At 44.2% G+C, this 17,617-nt stretch overlaps 1 protein-coding gene across 1 annotated transcript in view; it reads left to right on the forward strand.

Annotated features, from left to right (window-relative positions):
- The window catches only part of tmem240a (transmembrane protein 240a), a gene marked incomplete at both ends in the record, with an annotated part of 59,353 nt that extends 42,118 nt beyond the window's left edge, over positions 1 to 17,235 (forward strand). Inside the window, one exon of the mRNA XM_084333104.1 lies at positions 17,081 to 17,235. Within this exon, the coding sequence (XP_084189230.1) occupies positions 17,081 to 17,235 (155 nt within the window). The remainder of the gene's footprint in view (positions 1 to 17,080) is intronic.
- Between the last annotated feature and the right edge of the window lie 382 nt (positions 17,236 to 17,617).

Genomic DNA, 17,617 nt, shown 5'->3' on the forward strand with positions numbered 1-17,617 from the left:
TGTGGCCGATACTAATCGAGAATTATGTATTCTCTCATTATGAAAAACGGCGTTCCTCTGTAGAGTGTTTTTGCCATTTTTTGTAGGTGATGATGGGTTGTGTGTGTCATGTGACCTACAACTGGGTTGGACTGGCCACAGAAGCACATGTGTATGTTGGACCGGGGCTCTTAGAGAGCCCTCTCTATTCTGTGTTTTTTCCTTAGTAAAAATCAGATAGCAGGTTAGCTCATGCGCTGTGTGAAGCTGTCAAACACTTCATAGAGCTGACTATGACTGTGTCATATTCTCTTTTTGTCATTACATCGTATCATGGGTGTGGGGTCGTAAAGGGGTGAACTGGTAACCTTTCCTCTCCGCCTTGTTTATGTTGGTCAGGGGTACACCCCCTGTCCTTCAAGGTTCCTGTCACGTTGCGGTTCGGCACGTTACGGGGTGAGGGGGGGGGGGGGGGGGAGTTTCCTGGTCCCACGGCCTGGAATATTGGGCGTGTGCACCGCAGAAATTCCCCCGCCATAGAGTACGTCACCGTGCGCGTCTCTGTTGGTAGGACTTCCGTGTGCTGTTCAGGTCCATGTGATGGATCTGTTTCGGGGGGGTGGTCAGGGCTCCTCCTCACCAAGCGCCTATTCGGGCCTTCTGTGAGTTCGGACTCCTCCTTCCATGTGAGGGAGCCTCCATCAGAGTACAGAGCCTTCCTCCTCAGATTGTCAAAGTGAGTGGACCCTCTAGAAGGTGTCCTATTCTATTGTGTATGTATTCGATTCAATTCGATTATTGAGTGTGTATGGGTTCAGTGCCTCTTCCCCGGAGAGCCCTAAAAACCAATTTTTTACATGGCTCAAGGTGCAATATATTCTTTTCAATCTGTACAGCTCGTGTGGGAAGTCTCTCTGGGGATTCCCGTCTCCTTCCTATGGGAGGGTGGTGGGATGTAAAAATGTGAAAAATTTTTACCCCCGGCTGTGTAGACTGGGATACATACTGTTGGTGCTTCCTTCTTTTCTATTAAAAAAAAATAGTTGGAGTTAGGAAGTGTCACACCCCTCTTGTCGTTCCCCTGGGCGCCTTGGGGATTCAATGACAGGTCTAAATAGCCTGTTCATTGATGTGGGTGTGTCCCGACGCACGTATAGTGCTAGCTCGCTGTAAACAGGCGACTGACTGGCACGCCTTGGTTGCTTGGGGTTAAAACGGCGTTTTTATAGAGCAACTGAGATGGAGGTTTTTCCTCTTCCGACGACCACATCTCACGACCTGGGTTGGTTATCGACGGATTCTCGTTCATGTCTGGGGGATGATGACGGAATGGATCTGAACATTGTAGAGGGGTTTCACGCCCTGGGGGTGGGCCACCGGGCGCGGTTCGCCCGAACGTCTGGGTGGCGCCTTCTTTTCATGTTAAGATCAACACGCATATCTGCCCTTTCTCCTGGAGTAGGCATGTCGGCGTGGTTAGGGCACAGGACTGGTTCTGGTCACACTGGTCCGGATCAGTTGAACCCGTTGTCCGCCGGGGATGCAGATCTGCTGTTCTGGTACCCTGAGGGACTTGGGCTTTTTTCAGGGGGAAAAATGCCAGGTCGGTCCGGGTGTCACAGGGTTAAGCGCTATGGAGACCCTGGTTGGGTACGTTTTTACTCAGCACTGTCGTAATGGCTTACGGCCATGCCAACCTGTACACGCTCGATCTCGTCGGATCTCGGCCGCTACACAGGTTGGTCCTGGTTAGTACTTGGTTGGGAGACCGCCTGGGAATACCAAGTACAGTGTGCTTAGGGGCTGGTTCTCCATTCTTTTTCGCTCCTCTCTCACGCATGGCGAAGAGGGGCCTGTTGGGGTGGTCTTTGACCTCCTCTGGTGACCCTGTGCTTCCCGTATCGCCAGGCCCGGTCCGAAGTAATGTTTCGTCGATCCGTAGGCCTGGGTTAACCCTTTTTTTTAAACTGAAACACTTGTACTGCGGTATAGCCGGTGTATACCCGCAGGTGTGTTTTGGAGTTTTTTCTTGAGGGGTTATAGGAACAACCACCGCATTGGGTAACACCAAGGTGGTTGATTCCCTGGTGTGTTGGAGCAGTGTCAACTCCCGGGTTCACCGTTTGAGGGTGCCCCTGCACGTTCATGACGTCTGCCAATCGTGTCAGCCTTCTCTGCCTCAACCCCTCTGGGTGGGGGTTTTTAAATGGAGGCTTGGTCATGCAACACCGCCAGCTTACGCTCCTTCCGCCGGTGCGGCTGTGTTCAGCTATCCCCTCTGGCGCCTGTCTCGTCCGCAGTCTCCAGGCTAGGGTTAATAGCCTGTTGCCTGGTTTTTCCCCGGTGCGCTGCCTGCTTCCGTTGGTTAACCTTTTTTGTGTGCTTACGGCCATGCTGACTGCCTGTTCTGCAGGGTCAGTGTGCCAGGCGGTGTACTATTGGGGGGACAGGGCCCGCTCGGCTGAGGGGCCTTTGTCCGAATACGCTGGCGATGTGGGGGGCGGGGTCACTAAGTACCCACCTGGTGGGGTCTTGATGCTGGCATCATGGACTTCTCCGGGCCCCTGTTCCAGGGGGTCCAGTCCCTTTGGTGGGTCTGGGTCTTCCTTCGCGCTCCGCTGCTACGGCCTTGCCACAGGGTTGGGTTTACCCTTGACCCCGTGATTCTGGGGGCAGTAACAAGGTTTATCCCTCCATTCGTTCCCAGGTGGCATGCGGGTTGTGCGTGTGTGTAGTCGTGGGGTCAAGCCACGGTCTGCTCACCCTGTGCGTTGAGTTGCTTGAGTGCCTCTTCGCACGGTCGGGTCCGTCGCCCTCCCGTGAAGCCCTCAATAGGGGGGGTGCCCTCCATTAGGGGGGGTCGGGGGGGCTCGGTCCTCCCTGATCTGATGGTTGTGGGGGGCCTCAGCAGGGTACATTTGTCGAGCTTCTAGCTCCCGCTCAGCTCCTATTATGCATGAAACGCTGAGCGTGAGCTAGTGTGATACAGAACGTTAGGTTATGACTATAACCAAGTTCTGTTAACACTTAGTGAACGCTCAGCGTCTAGACGCCGCTGCGGCCCTTGATTTTTCATTGTGGTGAAATTTGTTGGGAAGGAGATGAGTGTGTGGCACCATCCCTGCTTATATAGGTAAGCGGATGGGGGTGTGGCCAGATGAATGCTGGCATTTAAAGGTACATTTGTGAAATTATTCAGTGTATATATGCTGAAGCGAGATATATGCATGAAACGCTGAGCGTTCACTAAGTGTTAACAGAACTTGGTTATAGTCATAACCTAACGTTAGTAGATGGCACTTTAACTTCCTCTTGAAAGTGGCCTTGGATTCTATTTCAGCTAAGTAGCTTGGCAATGAGTTCCATTCCATGATAGCTCTGTAAGTCACAGAAGATTTTAGTAGATTTGTTCTCGGTTTAGGTGCCATTAGATGGCCTGATGTAGCTTGTCTGGTCATATGGTCATGTTCTTCTCTTATGTAAACTATATGATCATAAAAATACTGTGGTTTTTTGACAACTTGAACATTTCTGAGAAAAGTAATGAGTTTTAGTTAGTGCGCTTTGAACAGTGGAGAGCTAGTCTGGCAGCCTTATTTTGAGCTATTTGTAGTTTCTGTATATGTGTTTTTGCTGCTGATGACCATATGACGGGACAGTACTCAAGATGTGACAAAACCAGAGCCTGGATGACTTCTTTCAAAGTGGTTGGTGTTAAATACTTTGTGCATTTTCTTGTCACAGCTATGCTCCATGAAGGGGAAGGCAGAGAATTTGCAGTGGGAGGGAAAGAAATTTTTTTCAGAGTTGAGTAATATATAGGATAATGGTCTACTTAGCACTCTGGTGGGTGGGGCAGTTTCTTCCTCGGAGAACTCCACGTCTTTGTCCATCTTCGTTTGTGACGCTTCGCTAACGATTTACCCAGCATGCATTTAATCCTCTGAGGTCGCAGCTATTTTGTGATATGTGACCCAGCACAGACTCTGGGTCCTTTAGAGGGATCTTAATTATTTCATTTTTACATGATATGCAATTACAGGTTCATACCTTCAAAATAAGCCATCACTTGTACAAATTGGGTGGATACTTTTCAATCTATGTCTTATGAAACATGCTGCTAACACAATACTTATTCCAGAGCTACAGGCCTCAAAAGAAAATGGAGCCATTTCGCTTACAATGTATAATGACTACTCTACCCAGAAATCAATGTAACCCCTCCCCTCCCCAGTTAACACCTTCCACAACAACACCTTGCTTTGTTATTCGGATGATTTGTGACCTCAGGCTATCAGGATGCTCAATGACTAAGGCCCAGTCCACACGATCACGGGTATTTTTGACAGTTTTTTTTTTTTTTTTTTTATTATTCAACAAACAAAAAAACTCTGTCCACACGACGTGGTTTAAACCCTGCATCGAGTGACGTATATACATGTAGTACAATGCCAAAGCAGTAGGTGGCGATGTAGTTCAGATATGAAGGCCATTTCAACCAATCAGAAGGTTTAGAGTTAATACCGGAAACTGAACTGAAGCCTGGAACAATAACATCCCTCCTTGCTCACAGCCAAACAATTCTACAGTTTGCAGCTAGAACAACGTGCAATAAACAAAAAAGGATACATTCACTGTGTGTTCTGCCTCATTTGTTGATGAAACAAAACCAACATCAACACAATTTACCACCAAGAGCGGAGTTTAGTCTCACAAAAAGATCGCAGATTTTGTTAGCTTACGTGCTAGCGTAATAATAAAGTAGTAACGTTAATGCTAGTAGAATGAATGGATGAAAACTTGATTTAACAGATTGCAGAATGGGTACAATACAATACGGCTCAATACAAACAATTGTTAAGGGGATACAGACTGTTATAGTTTAGACTGGGTTCCTTATAACAATAACTTGACAACACATGAGCTTAGTTTAGCCGCAGCTTCAGGTTTACTCAGCGTCAGGTTAGGAATGCGACAACAGACATCATCAGTCGATCACAACACTCTTCAACACAGACGATATGTTTAGAACAAAAGTTTGTTACAATCATTTTCATATAACGCTACTAGCTCTGCTGTAAACACTGGAAATAACCTCGGTTTCTATGTCCACACGCAACCACTGCAACCGGGATGTGCGCAAAACTTCACCCTGGACTCCGGTTTTCAAAGACCACGGTTGCAGTGTTCCAAAACCCCTGTTGCGTGTGGGCGAACAGTGTAACCGCGCACATTAAGGCTCGGTTACATAACACCCTGCGTGTGTGTGGACAGGGCCTAAGTATCACATGCACATACTCACTTTAAAAAAACACTCACATGCTTGGGAGTTGAAATATTTCCTACCATAAGCCAAACGGTGAAGCACAATTACATAAAAATCCAAAACAAAATCAAATACGACCTTGTCAGGTGGTCAAAACTTAAAAACTCAGTACAGGCACGGATGAATGAATGAATGAATGAAAACTTTATTAACAGATTGCAGAATGGGTACAGTGCAGTACAGCTCAATACATACAATATCAATAGTTAAGATGGACGTCCTACCTAGAATCAACTTCTTCAGCTCAATGCTACCGTTACCCCCTCCAAAGGGTTACTGGAAAGAATTACACTCCTCCACATACAAATTTATTTGGAATAACAAACCACCACGTATAAAAAGATCCACCGCACAGAGAAACAAAGCAGACGGTGGTATGGCATTTCCAGATTTCTACCACTATTTTAAGGCGTACACTTTAAGACCACTGACAACATGGTTTGATCCCCAAGCATCAGTATCCTGGAGAAATGTAGAAGAAAATATAGTAGCTCCATATAGGCTGAAGGACATAGTATACACCAAATTATCAATTAAGCAATGCGAACGGAAATTTTGCCCCATAATCACTCATGCGATCCGGATATGGCGTGAAACACAAAAAAAAGATTCTATCCCACATAAATGGCATAATCATACTCCCTTATTCAATAACAATGCACTCTTGATTGGAAAACAACCTATAAGATTCCCTAGATGGGAAAAGCAAGGCATACACTCATTAGGAGACGTTTTCAACAAACAGGGTTTTTGTAGTTTTGATGAAATACGCAAAAAAATGTATCTCACCAAGTCCACATATTATTTTTACGCAGTTATTGGCATGTTTGAAGGCTCACGGTGTTCCATTAACGATACCAATTGCACACCACAGATACCACAAATCTTTCTATGAAAGAGAGACATCGAGAGGTTTTGTATCAGATTTTTATCATCAATTACTAACGGCCTCGTATGAAACCCTCCACCTAGACTCTATTTGGAGGAGGGATATACCAGACCTGGAAATAGATTTTGAGTGGCAAGAAGCCTGGGCAAATGTTCGACTTGCATCAAGGAACCCGGACCATCAACAAATCAATCTTCTTAACTATATCCATAGGACATACTTGACTCCTATAAGACTGAACAGAATGGGTCTTAAACAAGACTCCAAATGCTCCTTATGTACAAATGGGGACGAGGGGACATTTATGCACATGTACTGGGACTGCCCACCAGTTAAAATATTCTGGAAAGAGGTGACCCAGCAATTATCAAATCTCTTAACTCTGAATATACCTGTACACCCCTCTGTATTACTGCTGAATGATGTTTTTGAGAATGCAGTACATCCACAGCTAAAGAGATTGGTTTTATCGGGTATCACAGTGGCTAAAAAGCTGATAGCATCACAATGGTTCCAACCGGAAAAAAATTGCCGAAAGGTCTGGATTATTACATATCTCGATGTGATTTATCAAGAAATATCTAAAGCAAGAATTTTGGGTCTCAATGAATCAAAAATGAAAATGTGGTTAGAAGTGGTGGAGATAATAAAAGCTAGCATATAATGGTAGTGTCTGGTTAGGAGCGTGGGATAATGGATGGATTATCCAATGGGGGGTCCGGGAGGGTGAGGTACTAGCTAGAGCATATGTGTGTAGGGTATTAGATAGCAGGTATTGGGGGTATATCCTGTATAAGACATTTAACTATATGGTGATTTCATTGGATGTGCACTGTTAATAATGCTTGTATATCTTATTGTGTGTTGTCATGTTTGTTTATATGTTTGTTTAAAAAATAATAAAAAAATAAAACACAAAAAAAACAAAAGATCTTATAGGATAAAGGAAAAACAGTCAAGATAGTAATCAAGATTCAATATTTGATTATCATTTAAAACACACACAAAGAAAGGGAGAATGGCGTATACATTACATTACATTTAGTCATTTACCTGACGCTTTTATCCAAAGCGACTTACAAATTTTGTACGACAATTCAGTAGAAAGGGTACAATTCTGAGTAACAATGTTCATCAAAGTGTTAAGACTTGAATGCTATAGTGTTGAGTGTATGTTAGTATATTAGGAAGAGTGCATGACAGTAAGAGGGTTATTATTATTATTATTATTATTATTATTATTATTATTATTATTATTATTATTATTATTATTATTATTATTATATACTGTATATATTTTTTTCCATTTCAGATATTGATTGAAGTGTGTCTTCAGTCGACGGTGAAAGATTGGTCGGGTTTCAGCTGTCCTAATTGTGGTGGGAAGTTCGTTCCACCATTGTGGGGCAAGGACCGAGAATAGGCGGCTTTTCTTTGATGACCCTCCCGGAGCTCGGATAGGAGTTGGTCGGAGGCGGCCAGAGGATGCAGAGTGTAGGGGTCTTGAGGGCGTGTAGTTAGAGACCATTAACCGGAGGTTGGCGGGAGCCGTTCCCTTCGCCGCGCGATATGCCAGGTTGAGGGCCTTGAAGCGGATTCGTGTGGTGATGGGGAGCCAGTGCATCAGGTTTGAGATCAGGCGGGCGGCTGCGTTCTGAATTAGTTGAAGAGGCTTGGTGGCAGTGGTCGGAAGGCCAGCAAGCAGTGCATTGCAGTAGTCGAGGTGGAAGATGACTGTTGATTGACTGCGTATAGCAGACTTAATGGTTTTAGAATATTTCAGCTAATGAAGTTAAATCAACTATCCAGTTTGTTTTTATAGTGTAACGTTTGGCTACGAGAGAGAGAGAGAGAGAGAGAGAGAGAGAGAGAGAGAGAGAGAGAGAGAGAGGGGAATCACAGTTCATTCCAATCACTGATTTGCAGCAGGTCAGTTTCCATGGCAGGGAACATGCATAGTTTATGTGCAGCGAGGTTGTTAGTTATGGCAGTTGGTCGTTCAAATACTGATCAGTACATTGGGTAATAGAGTAGTGTGGTTTATGGTATTCTTTATAAAAAGGGTCTTTGTCCATTGTATTTTCTATTCAACCTTAAAGAATTATACATTCACTGCATGTTCTGCCTCATTTGTTGATGAAACAAAACCAACATCAACACAATTTACCACCAAGAGCGGGGAGTTTAGTCTCACAAAAAGATCTCTGATGTTGTTAGCTACATGCTAATGTGATTGGCATTTTCCATGTATATAGTTAGCATTGAGGCTATCGTACATTAACACTTTAAGTGCCGAAAACGTGTTTAGGCGTCTTTCCTAGCCATGCTAAAGTTGCCGCGGACGCCCTAACTCGTCTTTAATATCAATATTTCAAAAATCTGTGATCGAAATTATATTTTTCCTCCGCAGCCCTGAGACACAGTGCTGGCCTCCTATCAACCCTCTAGTGGTTCAAGAGCGCCATCTGGTGGCCGATCGGCAGAAGCACCAAACAGGAAGTCATGAGGATGAAGTGGTGATCGTCCATATTACTTCCGGGCACTCGCTATAGGTCCCGGGACTCCATCTTGACACAATACATATCGATCCGTTGCCAATAACTCAATAAACAACATGATTTGGACGTATATACTATTATACAACCTGGAAATAGATCACGTATTTCTACATCCCATAATAGGAATATTTCAGTTCCACGCTCATCGTCCAACGGCGCGAGGAAGATACGGTAAGATTCAGCGTTATTATTTAACGTGTTCGATATAAACTGCTCTGATGATCATATCACCCACACTAGATGAATGATATAACGCTGCCCACGGAATTATAAACGATCCCCCGCCCATCCGGTCATCATCAGATGATACGTAGAAACTTCTAGAAGTACGTCCAATTGAAATTTTTGATCTCGCACAGATTCCTACCAAACTGTATTTCATCATCAATATAATGCATTTGGGGCTATAAATCACGTTCTGGAGAAAGCTGCAGAAAGAGATGAAAACATACTTATACTTTAGACCATATTTTAGTATGAATATGTGAATGAAAAAGTTTAACGTTGCTACACCATGAACAATACATATAGGACCTTGAATGGGCCCTAATAATGGCAATCTAGCAATATAATTTAAAAAGTTATAGCCCTGCAAAGAAGGGGAACTTCTCCATGTTAAATAGAGCTGGCAACGGATGGTATATCATGAATTTAACCTTAGGCAATCAAAGTGTTAACGTAGTAACGTTAACGCTAGTAGAATAAATGGATGAAAACGTTATTTAACAGATTGCAGAATGGGTACAATACAATACATACGGCTCAATACAAACAATTGTTAAGGGGATGCAGACTGTTGTAGTTTGGACTGGGTTCCTTATAACAATAACTTGACAACACATGAGCTTAGTTGGTAGCCGCAGCTACTTGGGACAGCTCTGCTGTAAACACTGGAAAATAACCTCGGTTACTATGTCCACATGCAACCACTGCAACCGGGATGCGTGCAAAACTTCACCCTGGACTCCAGTTGTAAAAGAACACGGTTGCAGTGTTCCAAAAACCCGGTTGTGTGTGGACGAACAGTGCAACCGCGCACATTAAGGCTAGGTTATATAACACCCCGCGTTCGTGTGGACAGGGCCTAAGGTGTCTGTTCCAGAGGTTCAAAGGGAACCGAAAGCCTGATTAGAACTAGTGGGACATCCCATCATGGAATCAACACACACTCTACTGGCTTGAGGCGTCTTGTGCCCTGCGGAGTGTTTCACCAGAGGGATGAAAAATAGGTTTTTCATCAAACCCATGGTGACAGGCTAAGATAGCTGAAGCATAGACCTTTACAGTCAAAGCTGACAGATTGTCTAGTAGAAACAATCAAGGACCGATTCCAGGGGGCAGGATATCACATCTAGAGCGTCGCACCATGCTTGAAATATGCGCCACTTCCCTGTGTAAACAGTGGTAGTGGACGGAGCATGCATGCTCTAAATGGTTTTGATTACAGAGGAATTGTTACCTTTTTTCAGTCATTAGTTGCTGCCCGAGGACAGGAGAGTGGCAATGCCATGTGCTTGGAACAGGGCTCCCTTGGACCATCGTAGCCATGGTGGAGCTGCATCAGGATGGGGAACCAGCGTGCTGACCCATAATCTGATGCTATCAAAATCTGGCATTCTAGTCTCACTCTTTCCAGCAACTGATCCATCAGGTGAATTGGAGAAAACGCATAGAGAAGCACATCTAGCCATAGAGACAGAGAGAAGGCATCCACTCCCAGAGGAGAGTTGTCCTTTTGTCCACAGGGTGCAATGTGTGATTTCTCTGCTTTCAAACAGATACACCAGTGTTTCCCACATGATTTTGTGAGACTGTGGTGGGTGAACCTCTGCCCCTCTAGGGGGGTCCGGGGGCATGCAAAAGTGGTTACCTGTGTTGAACTGGTTTATTTTTTAGAAAATAAAAGACTACTACCACTTCCAATACTACTGATACATCCCTATTAGGGCTGTCCCCGACTAAGGATTTGGATGGTCGACTAGGATTGGCCAAAATTTGCCGTTAGTCGACTATTGGTCGACCTAAAAAAAAAAAAAAAAAGTATAATATTTTTATTTATTTATTTATTTATTTATTTTTTATTTGGGCTGTGGGGGGTGCTTAATGTCTGAAGGAGTCGACTGAAGGCTTCTTGTCCTCTGCAAAAGCATGCAATTGGTCCACTGATGGATACATCTTGATATTTGTCTAGTCTAGTGTGTTCATTAGATGGGTGAAATCCTCTTTCAGTGCCTCTGTGCCTGTTTTCATAGGCAGTTAGCCTCTGGTATGCGTGCCATTAGGGTTAGCCATGATTCTAGACCTATTTTCTTTTGGAAAGAATGATAAAAAAAAAGATTTTTTATTTTTATTTTTTTTTATTATATTCGACTAAGAGGTTGGCCAGTCGACTATGGCCCCTTTCGACCGATTAGTCGACTAATCGATTAATAGGGGTCAGCCCTAATCCCTATTGGCAAATTTTATATTTAATAATTTTTTTATTTGTTCATTATAAAACTGTAGCGGGACCAATTAGACCCGCCACAGTCTAGGTAATTAACACTTTCTTTGCCACGCTTATGTACATCCTTATACCATCCTCTGCCAGCTCTATTTGTCTATGGAGAAGTTCCCCTTCTTTGCAGGGCTATAACTTTTTAAATTGTATTGCTAAATTGACATTACTATGGCCCATTCAACGTCAATTATCTATCGTTCAGGATGTAGGAACGTTATACTTTTTCATTCACATATTCATACTAAAATACGGTCTAAAGTATAAATATGTTTTTATCGTTTTCTGCAGCATTCTGCAGAACGTGATTTATAGCCCTAAATGCATTATATTGATGATCAAATACAGTTTGATAGCGATCGGCGCCGGATAAAAAATTTCAAATGGACGTGCTTCTAGAAGTTACTACTTATCATCTGATGTTGACCGGATGGGGGGGGGGGTCGTTTATAATTCCGTGGCCAACGTTAGATGATTCATGTAATGTGGGTGATATGATCATTAGAGCAGTTAGTATCGAACACGGTAAAAATAAACGCTGAAACTTACCCCAGTCTCCTCGGGCCGTTGGGCGATGAGCGTGGAGCAAAAATATTCCTATTATGGGATGTTGAAATATGCGATCCATCTCCAGGTTGTATAATAGTATATACGTCCAAATCATGTTGTTTATCGAGTTATTGGTAACGGATCGCTATCCATTGTGTCGCGCTCGAGTCCCGGGACCTATAGCGAGTGATCGGACCGAATTTGGATGAGCACCAGTTTCCGTTTCCGGTTTGGGCGATCTGCCGATCGGCCACCAGATGGCGCTCTTGAACCGTTGGAAAGTTGAGAGGGGATCAAAAGTAGATCTCAAGTCTCCGCTGGAGAAATATGATTGCGATCACAGATTTTTGAAATATTGATCTCAATGACGTGTTACGGCGTCATTGGCAGAATTAGCATGGCGGGGAATGACGAGTTAAGGCGTCCTTGGCGATCAAAGTGTTAATGGGAAAAACTGGATACACTATAGCCTCCCTGAACTGGTTCCAAATTGGTTTCACAATGTCTGGGTATAATCGTCACATGGAGTCCCCCTCAAGGCATTAGGTCTCCTCCCACATTGTCCCACTCCCTGGAATGTGGAGAGCCCTGAGACTGCATAAGTGGGGGAGGCCTAGAGCCAGGCACTGCCGCCTGGTGGAGAAGGGGGAACATACTTTGTGAGAACGGCATGTCGTGTCCATAAAGGGGACACGTATATTGCCATGTGGGACGGTATATTGCCCATAGGAACATCCCTCCAGTGGTCCAAGTTGCTTTTGACAGATGAGGGAATCCTCAACAGTTTTTTCCTCTCGCATACATTGTCTATCTTTCTCATGGAAAACCACCACTGTATTTTGTGCATGTGAAGAAGACCCAGATGGACCACTGGGTGGGCTGAATCCATCCTGCCTAGCTGACGCATCACAGACAGAGCCGTGACAGTTCTGCAAGGATGAAACTGTCTCAGGGATAATACAATATCCTCCTGTTGCTGTCAGCTCTCATAGAGCCTGAGTTCAGAATGTTGCCTAGGAATTACTTCGGCTGGCTGGGAAAAGGTGCACTTTTTTTCCAGTAGTTCACAGCAGAACCCAACATTGCCAAATGCTCTACCAGCATTCTGGTATGTAGCATGACCATTTCTTCTGACTGGCTGAGAACCAGAATGTCATCCAAGTAGAATAGAATTCTTATACATTTACATTTTGTCATTTAGCTGACACTTTTATCCAAAGCGACTTACAAGTGCTGTACAACAAGTAGCAGGAATGGTACAATTATTATACCTTGGCAACGCAGAGGCTCTAGGGCCGTCTCGAAGCACGTGGTGAAAGTGTGAGGTGCCATAGAGCAGTGGTTCCCAAAGTCGGGGTCGCGACCCAAAGGTGGGCCGCGAGCAGCCACGGGAGGGCCGCGAGATGATTAAAAAAAAAAGAAAAAAATTATAATTTTTTTTTTTTTAGGCCACTGAACTTAGAAGCAGGCCAGGACAGTGTTTATAGTTGTATTCTAAAATTCTATTCTATTGTATTCTAAAATGTGACTATATGGTTAACTTAATAAATAAACAAAAACGAAAAATCTACTTATTTCAACGAACATTTCAAACTAAATAACCGATTATGCACATAAAACGCTGAAAACAACCGAAGCAACAATAGTATTTTAATGAGGCTATTATTATTATCATTATTATTTTGCAACAAGTTAGCCCTCTCATAAATAGCACATATAAATGAATAACTAACTTGAACTAACTTAATAGGATTGAAGTGATATTTGGCTTAAAAAATCGGTCGCCTGGCAAAAAAATAAAAAAAGCCTGACGATGTGCATTGGGCCGCGGCTCTCTGACGCCTTATTTTCTGGGTCCCGGCCTGAAAAGTTTGGGAACCCCTGCCATAGAGCACCCAAATGGGATTCTCTGATATTTGGATGCTTTCCCCTGAAAAGCAAAATGCCTGTGTGGAGGAAAGATGGGGATGTGAAAGCAGGCATCATTCAGGTCTATTGAAGTGAACCAGTATGACAGAGCAGGTGTTTGACTGTGATCATTCTGAATGTTTTGACTGCAATTAGCTGATTGAGTGACTACAGGTCTATGATTGGTCTGGCAACTCTGGTTGTCTTGGAGTAGACCCCTTTCAACATGTCGGGCAGTGGGACCATGGAGATCCCCTGTTTGGACATTAGAGACTGAATCTCATCTTTGAGAGCCAGGGTTACCATATTTTTAATAACAGACATGCTCTTTTGGCCCGGGGGAGGGATCTCACTCACTGGCACTAGCCAGGGATTGCAAGATGCCGTCTTCATCCGCTTCCAACTCTGAACCAGAGGCCAGGGCTGCTGAGGTGGCAAGGCTGAAGGAATCACCACCACCATCTAGGGAGGGGAGAGGACAGCGCAGCGGTACTCATACTCTACTTCTTCTGTTTCATCAGCGCTTACCAGGCTATCAAGCTCTGGTGCAAGTCAAGTCAAGTCAAGAGTTTTATTTGTCACGGCATACAAGTATACAATGAAATGCGGGTGGTCTTGCCCGCAACGATGTGCATAATACAATAGTAATATATAATAGAATCCAATAGAATGACATTGTGCAATAAAACAAGTAAACAGAGTAGGGCATATCGGTATATGTACATGAGTTATTTACAGAGCATGGTAGGTAAAGGTCCTGTGGTAGTGCAATACACTGTTAGCTACGGATGAGGCACTGGATCTTTATGTACATGCTATATTATACAATCTCAAGTTATACTATACTATTCTTAAAGTGACCTTTCCTTTTGTAAAGTGACCATAAGTGTGAGCGTGTGCAGCATGAGTGTGTGTTTGCTCATGTTAAAGTGGCTGCTAGTGTGTGAGTGTGTACAGTGTGTGTGTCGTGTGTGTGCTCATGACACTGGGATAGTGGGATAGAGTGGCATGCAAATCCTCATCCTGTAGGCCGCCCAGAATGGATTGGCGGGAATGAATACCCTCAATGCGTTGGCGACCAGGGACACGGCCCTTGAAATCCCCATGCAAACTGCTGACTTTCCTCACAGAGACCTCACAGGAATGGCAGCGGCAAGCCGGGAGCAGGAAGATCCGTGGTCACGGCGCCTAGGCATCTCATGATAGGACTGGTCTTGCCTGGTGTGATCCTGAAAAGAACGTTGTGGTGCTGTTGAGAGGACAGTTTTTGTAGCTTGAAGGTGCATATTATGAGCTGATCCTTACAGGAGCTAAAGGGAGGTTGCAGGGCTTACAGTATATGCTGCAGGTGGGTATGTGCCCTGGTCTATGATGAAAGGTGCCTGAAAGCTGAAAGGTTGCATTGAGTACAATTATTTCAGTGTGCGGCGGGCATGTGAGCGGCGCGGGGAGCGGAGCGGGCGGTTTTGACGTGAGCGACGGAGTGGGTTTTAAAATGGGTCGGCGCGACGTCCGGAGCGAGAGTTCTCCTCCGCTCCAATCCACTCCGGGCCGCTCACAGTGGTTTAACACTGATGTAATATACATGTAGTACAATGCCAAAGCAACAGGTAGCGATGTACAAACATGAAGGCCATTTTCAACCAATGAGAAGGGTGAACCGTCACTCACATCCTGCTAGACCAAAGTATATTCCGCCATTGTTGTTGATGTTAGCTTACATGCTAACGTGAATGGCAGCGACCATAGCATTGTGGCTAGGCTAGCTACCATCGCTTAGTAGAGCTAGTTGAATGGATAAACAACGTTATTTAACATTGCAGAATGGGTACAATTACAATACGGCTCAATACAAACAATTGTTAAGGGGCCCAGGGGGTGTAGACTGTTGTAGTTTGGTAAAATCAAGCTAATTTCCCTGAAATGTACAGATTTCTTTGAGGTCTTGTTTTGCATTATGAGCGCTTAAAGTGAGGGAAATGCAATTCTATAACATCAACAAATTACACTGACTGAGGTGGTTGAAAGGAAATGTCACGATCAGTTAAACACCTAGAATTATATATATATTTTTAAAATATATATATTTTTTTATCTAGGTTACGGGAACATGAATGATGTGTCACAATGTCATATGATCAGATTTTTCTCACTTTGAGCACTCATAACTCAAACCCCAGAAAGCGTGAACAAATTTATATTGGCACACTTTAGGGGAAATGTCTAATGTGGTAATATTATGATATAAAAGTCAATTTTCTGTGGAATAGCCCTTTAATATCACCACGTGGGAAATGGGTTTGACAGTAGAGTAACACAACCGAGACACCGGTGTCAACAGTATACATGTGCAAGGAACAACTCCAGACATGGGTGTGGAGAATCAAGGGCAGGATGCACTCTAACAGATTGTTTCCCATTCTCCTTTCTCTCGCTCATCCAATAATTCAATGTTCCAATCTTTTACCTCTGTCCTGTCACTCCCCGTCTCTCCTTGTAAAAAGCCCCTCCCACCCCAACCTCACTTTCCAGAATTAGAACTTATTAAAGACATGGTAACCCTGTTGGTTGAAAGACTTGTAAAAGGTACATGCTAGGTTTTTCTGGGGGTGGCTAAGTGTGGCATAAATCAAGGCTAATGTCTATATGTGGACAGTTATTAACGCATAACTCATTTTTATATTAGAGACCTTGGAGTTCAAGGACTGTCTCCATCATTTCAGTGTCATCTGTTTGTGTTTTTTTTTTTTCTTCCTAATGGCTTAAATGTCACATTCCCAAGGAAAACATACAGGGAAATTCTATTTGAAAGACCTTAAATCACACGCATAATTACAATTACAACAGCAGACTACACATTCCACACAGACTACACATATATTTAGTACTATGTGTACACTAGTGATTAGTGGCATGATATACTGTAGAGCAGGACTGCCCAAAGTAGGGCCTGTGGGCCAAATTTGTCCCCACACAACATTATTTATGGCCCTCCAAAGGGTTCCAGATAATTATTAGATATCATATGGTCTATTTTGATGCAATTTAACGCTTTTAAATTGCATGTTACAAGGTACAAACACACTGATATTAGACATACACCACTGTTATTTACTTCATTCATTAAATGATCCATGATGTCCAGTCACATTGTTTGACCCACAGACAGTCCCATGTTACACGTTGGCCTCTGGGTTTGGACGCCCCTAGCAGAGGGTCTGGTTGCAGCTGTGGAGGGAAGTGAAGCGAGTGTTCAATAATGCAAAGACAGACCAATATAGCACAAGGTAGTCATACTTAATGGAGTGAGGGGCATAATGTTGTTGAATCCAGAGTCTAACCATCTCATTTTCTCTTGTGGTCTTCTCTCTCAGACACCCCTTCCTGGTCGTGGTTGCCCCAGTTCTGTAACCTTCGAGATCTGCGTCGCCGCGCCCAGCTCAGGCAGCTGGAAGACTCCAGCGGCAACATGGTCCACATCAAACAGAAGCTCTACCACAATGGCCACCCTAGTCCTCGCCACCTTTGACTCAAACAAAAAAAACACCAGACGCCCCCCAAACCCATTCTATCACCCCACCACCACCCCTCCAACTCAACCCCTCCCCTAAACTGCCCCATGGCCAACTGCTGCCTCAGAGACCCTGGAAAACTGCCCTTCCACTGTTGATAACAAGGCCCTGCAATGCCCCTCCCACCACCCCCGAACGGGACTTTCATACACAACACCTGACTGCGTCTATACTTTCCGTAGCCGCATTTCTGGCAGACGCTCTCTGATTGGCCACTGTTGCCCAATCGCGTGACGAGCTGTCTTTGCCCATTTCCGCGTTGAACAGCCTGCAAACTACCTGGCGTTCTATCGCCATGCTCTAAGACAAACTCTAACCTTAACCAACTTCGAAAGAGTG

Source organism: Notolepis coatsorum (genome assembly GCF_963971535.1).
Source record: "Notolepis coatsorum genome assembly, chromosome: 17".
NCBI lineage: Eukaryota > Metazoa > Chordata > Actinopteri > Aulopiformes > Paralepididae > Notolepis > Notolepis coatsorum.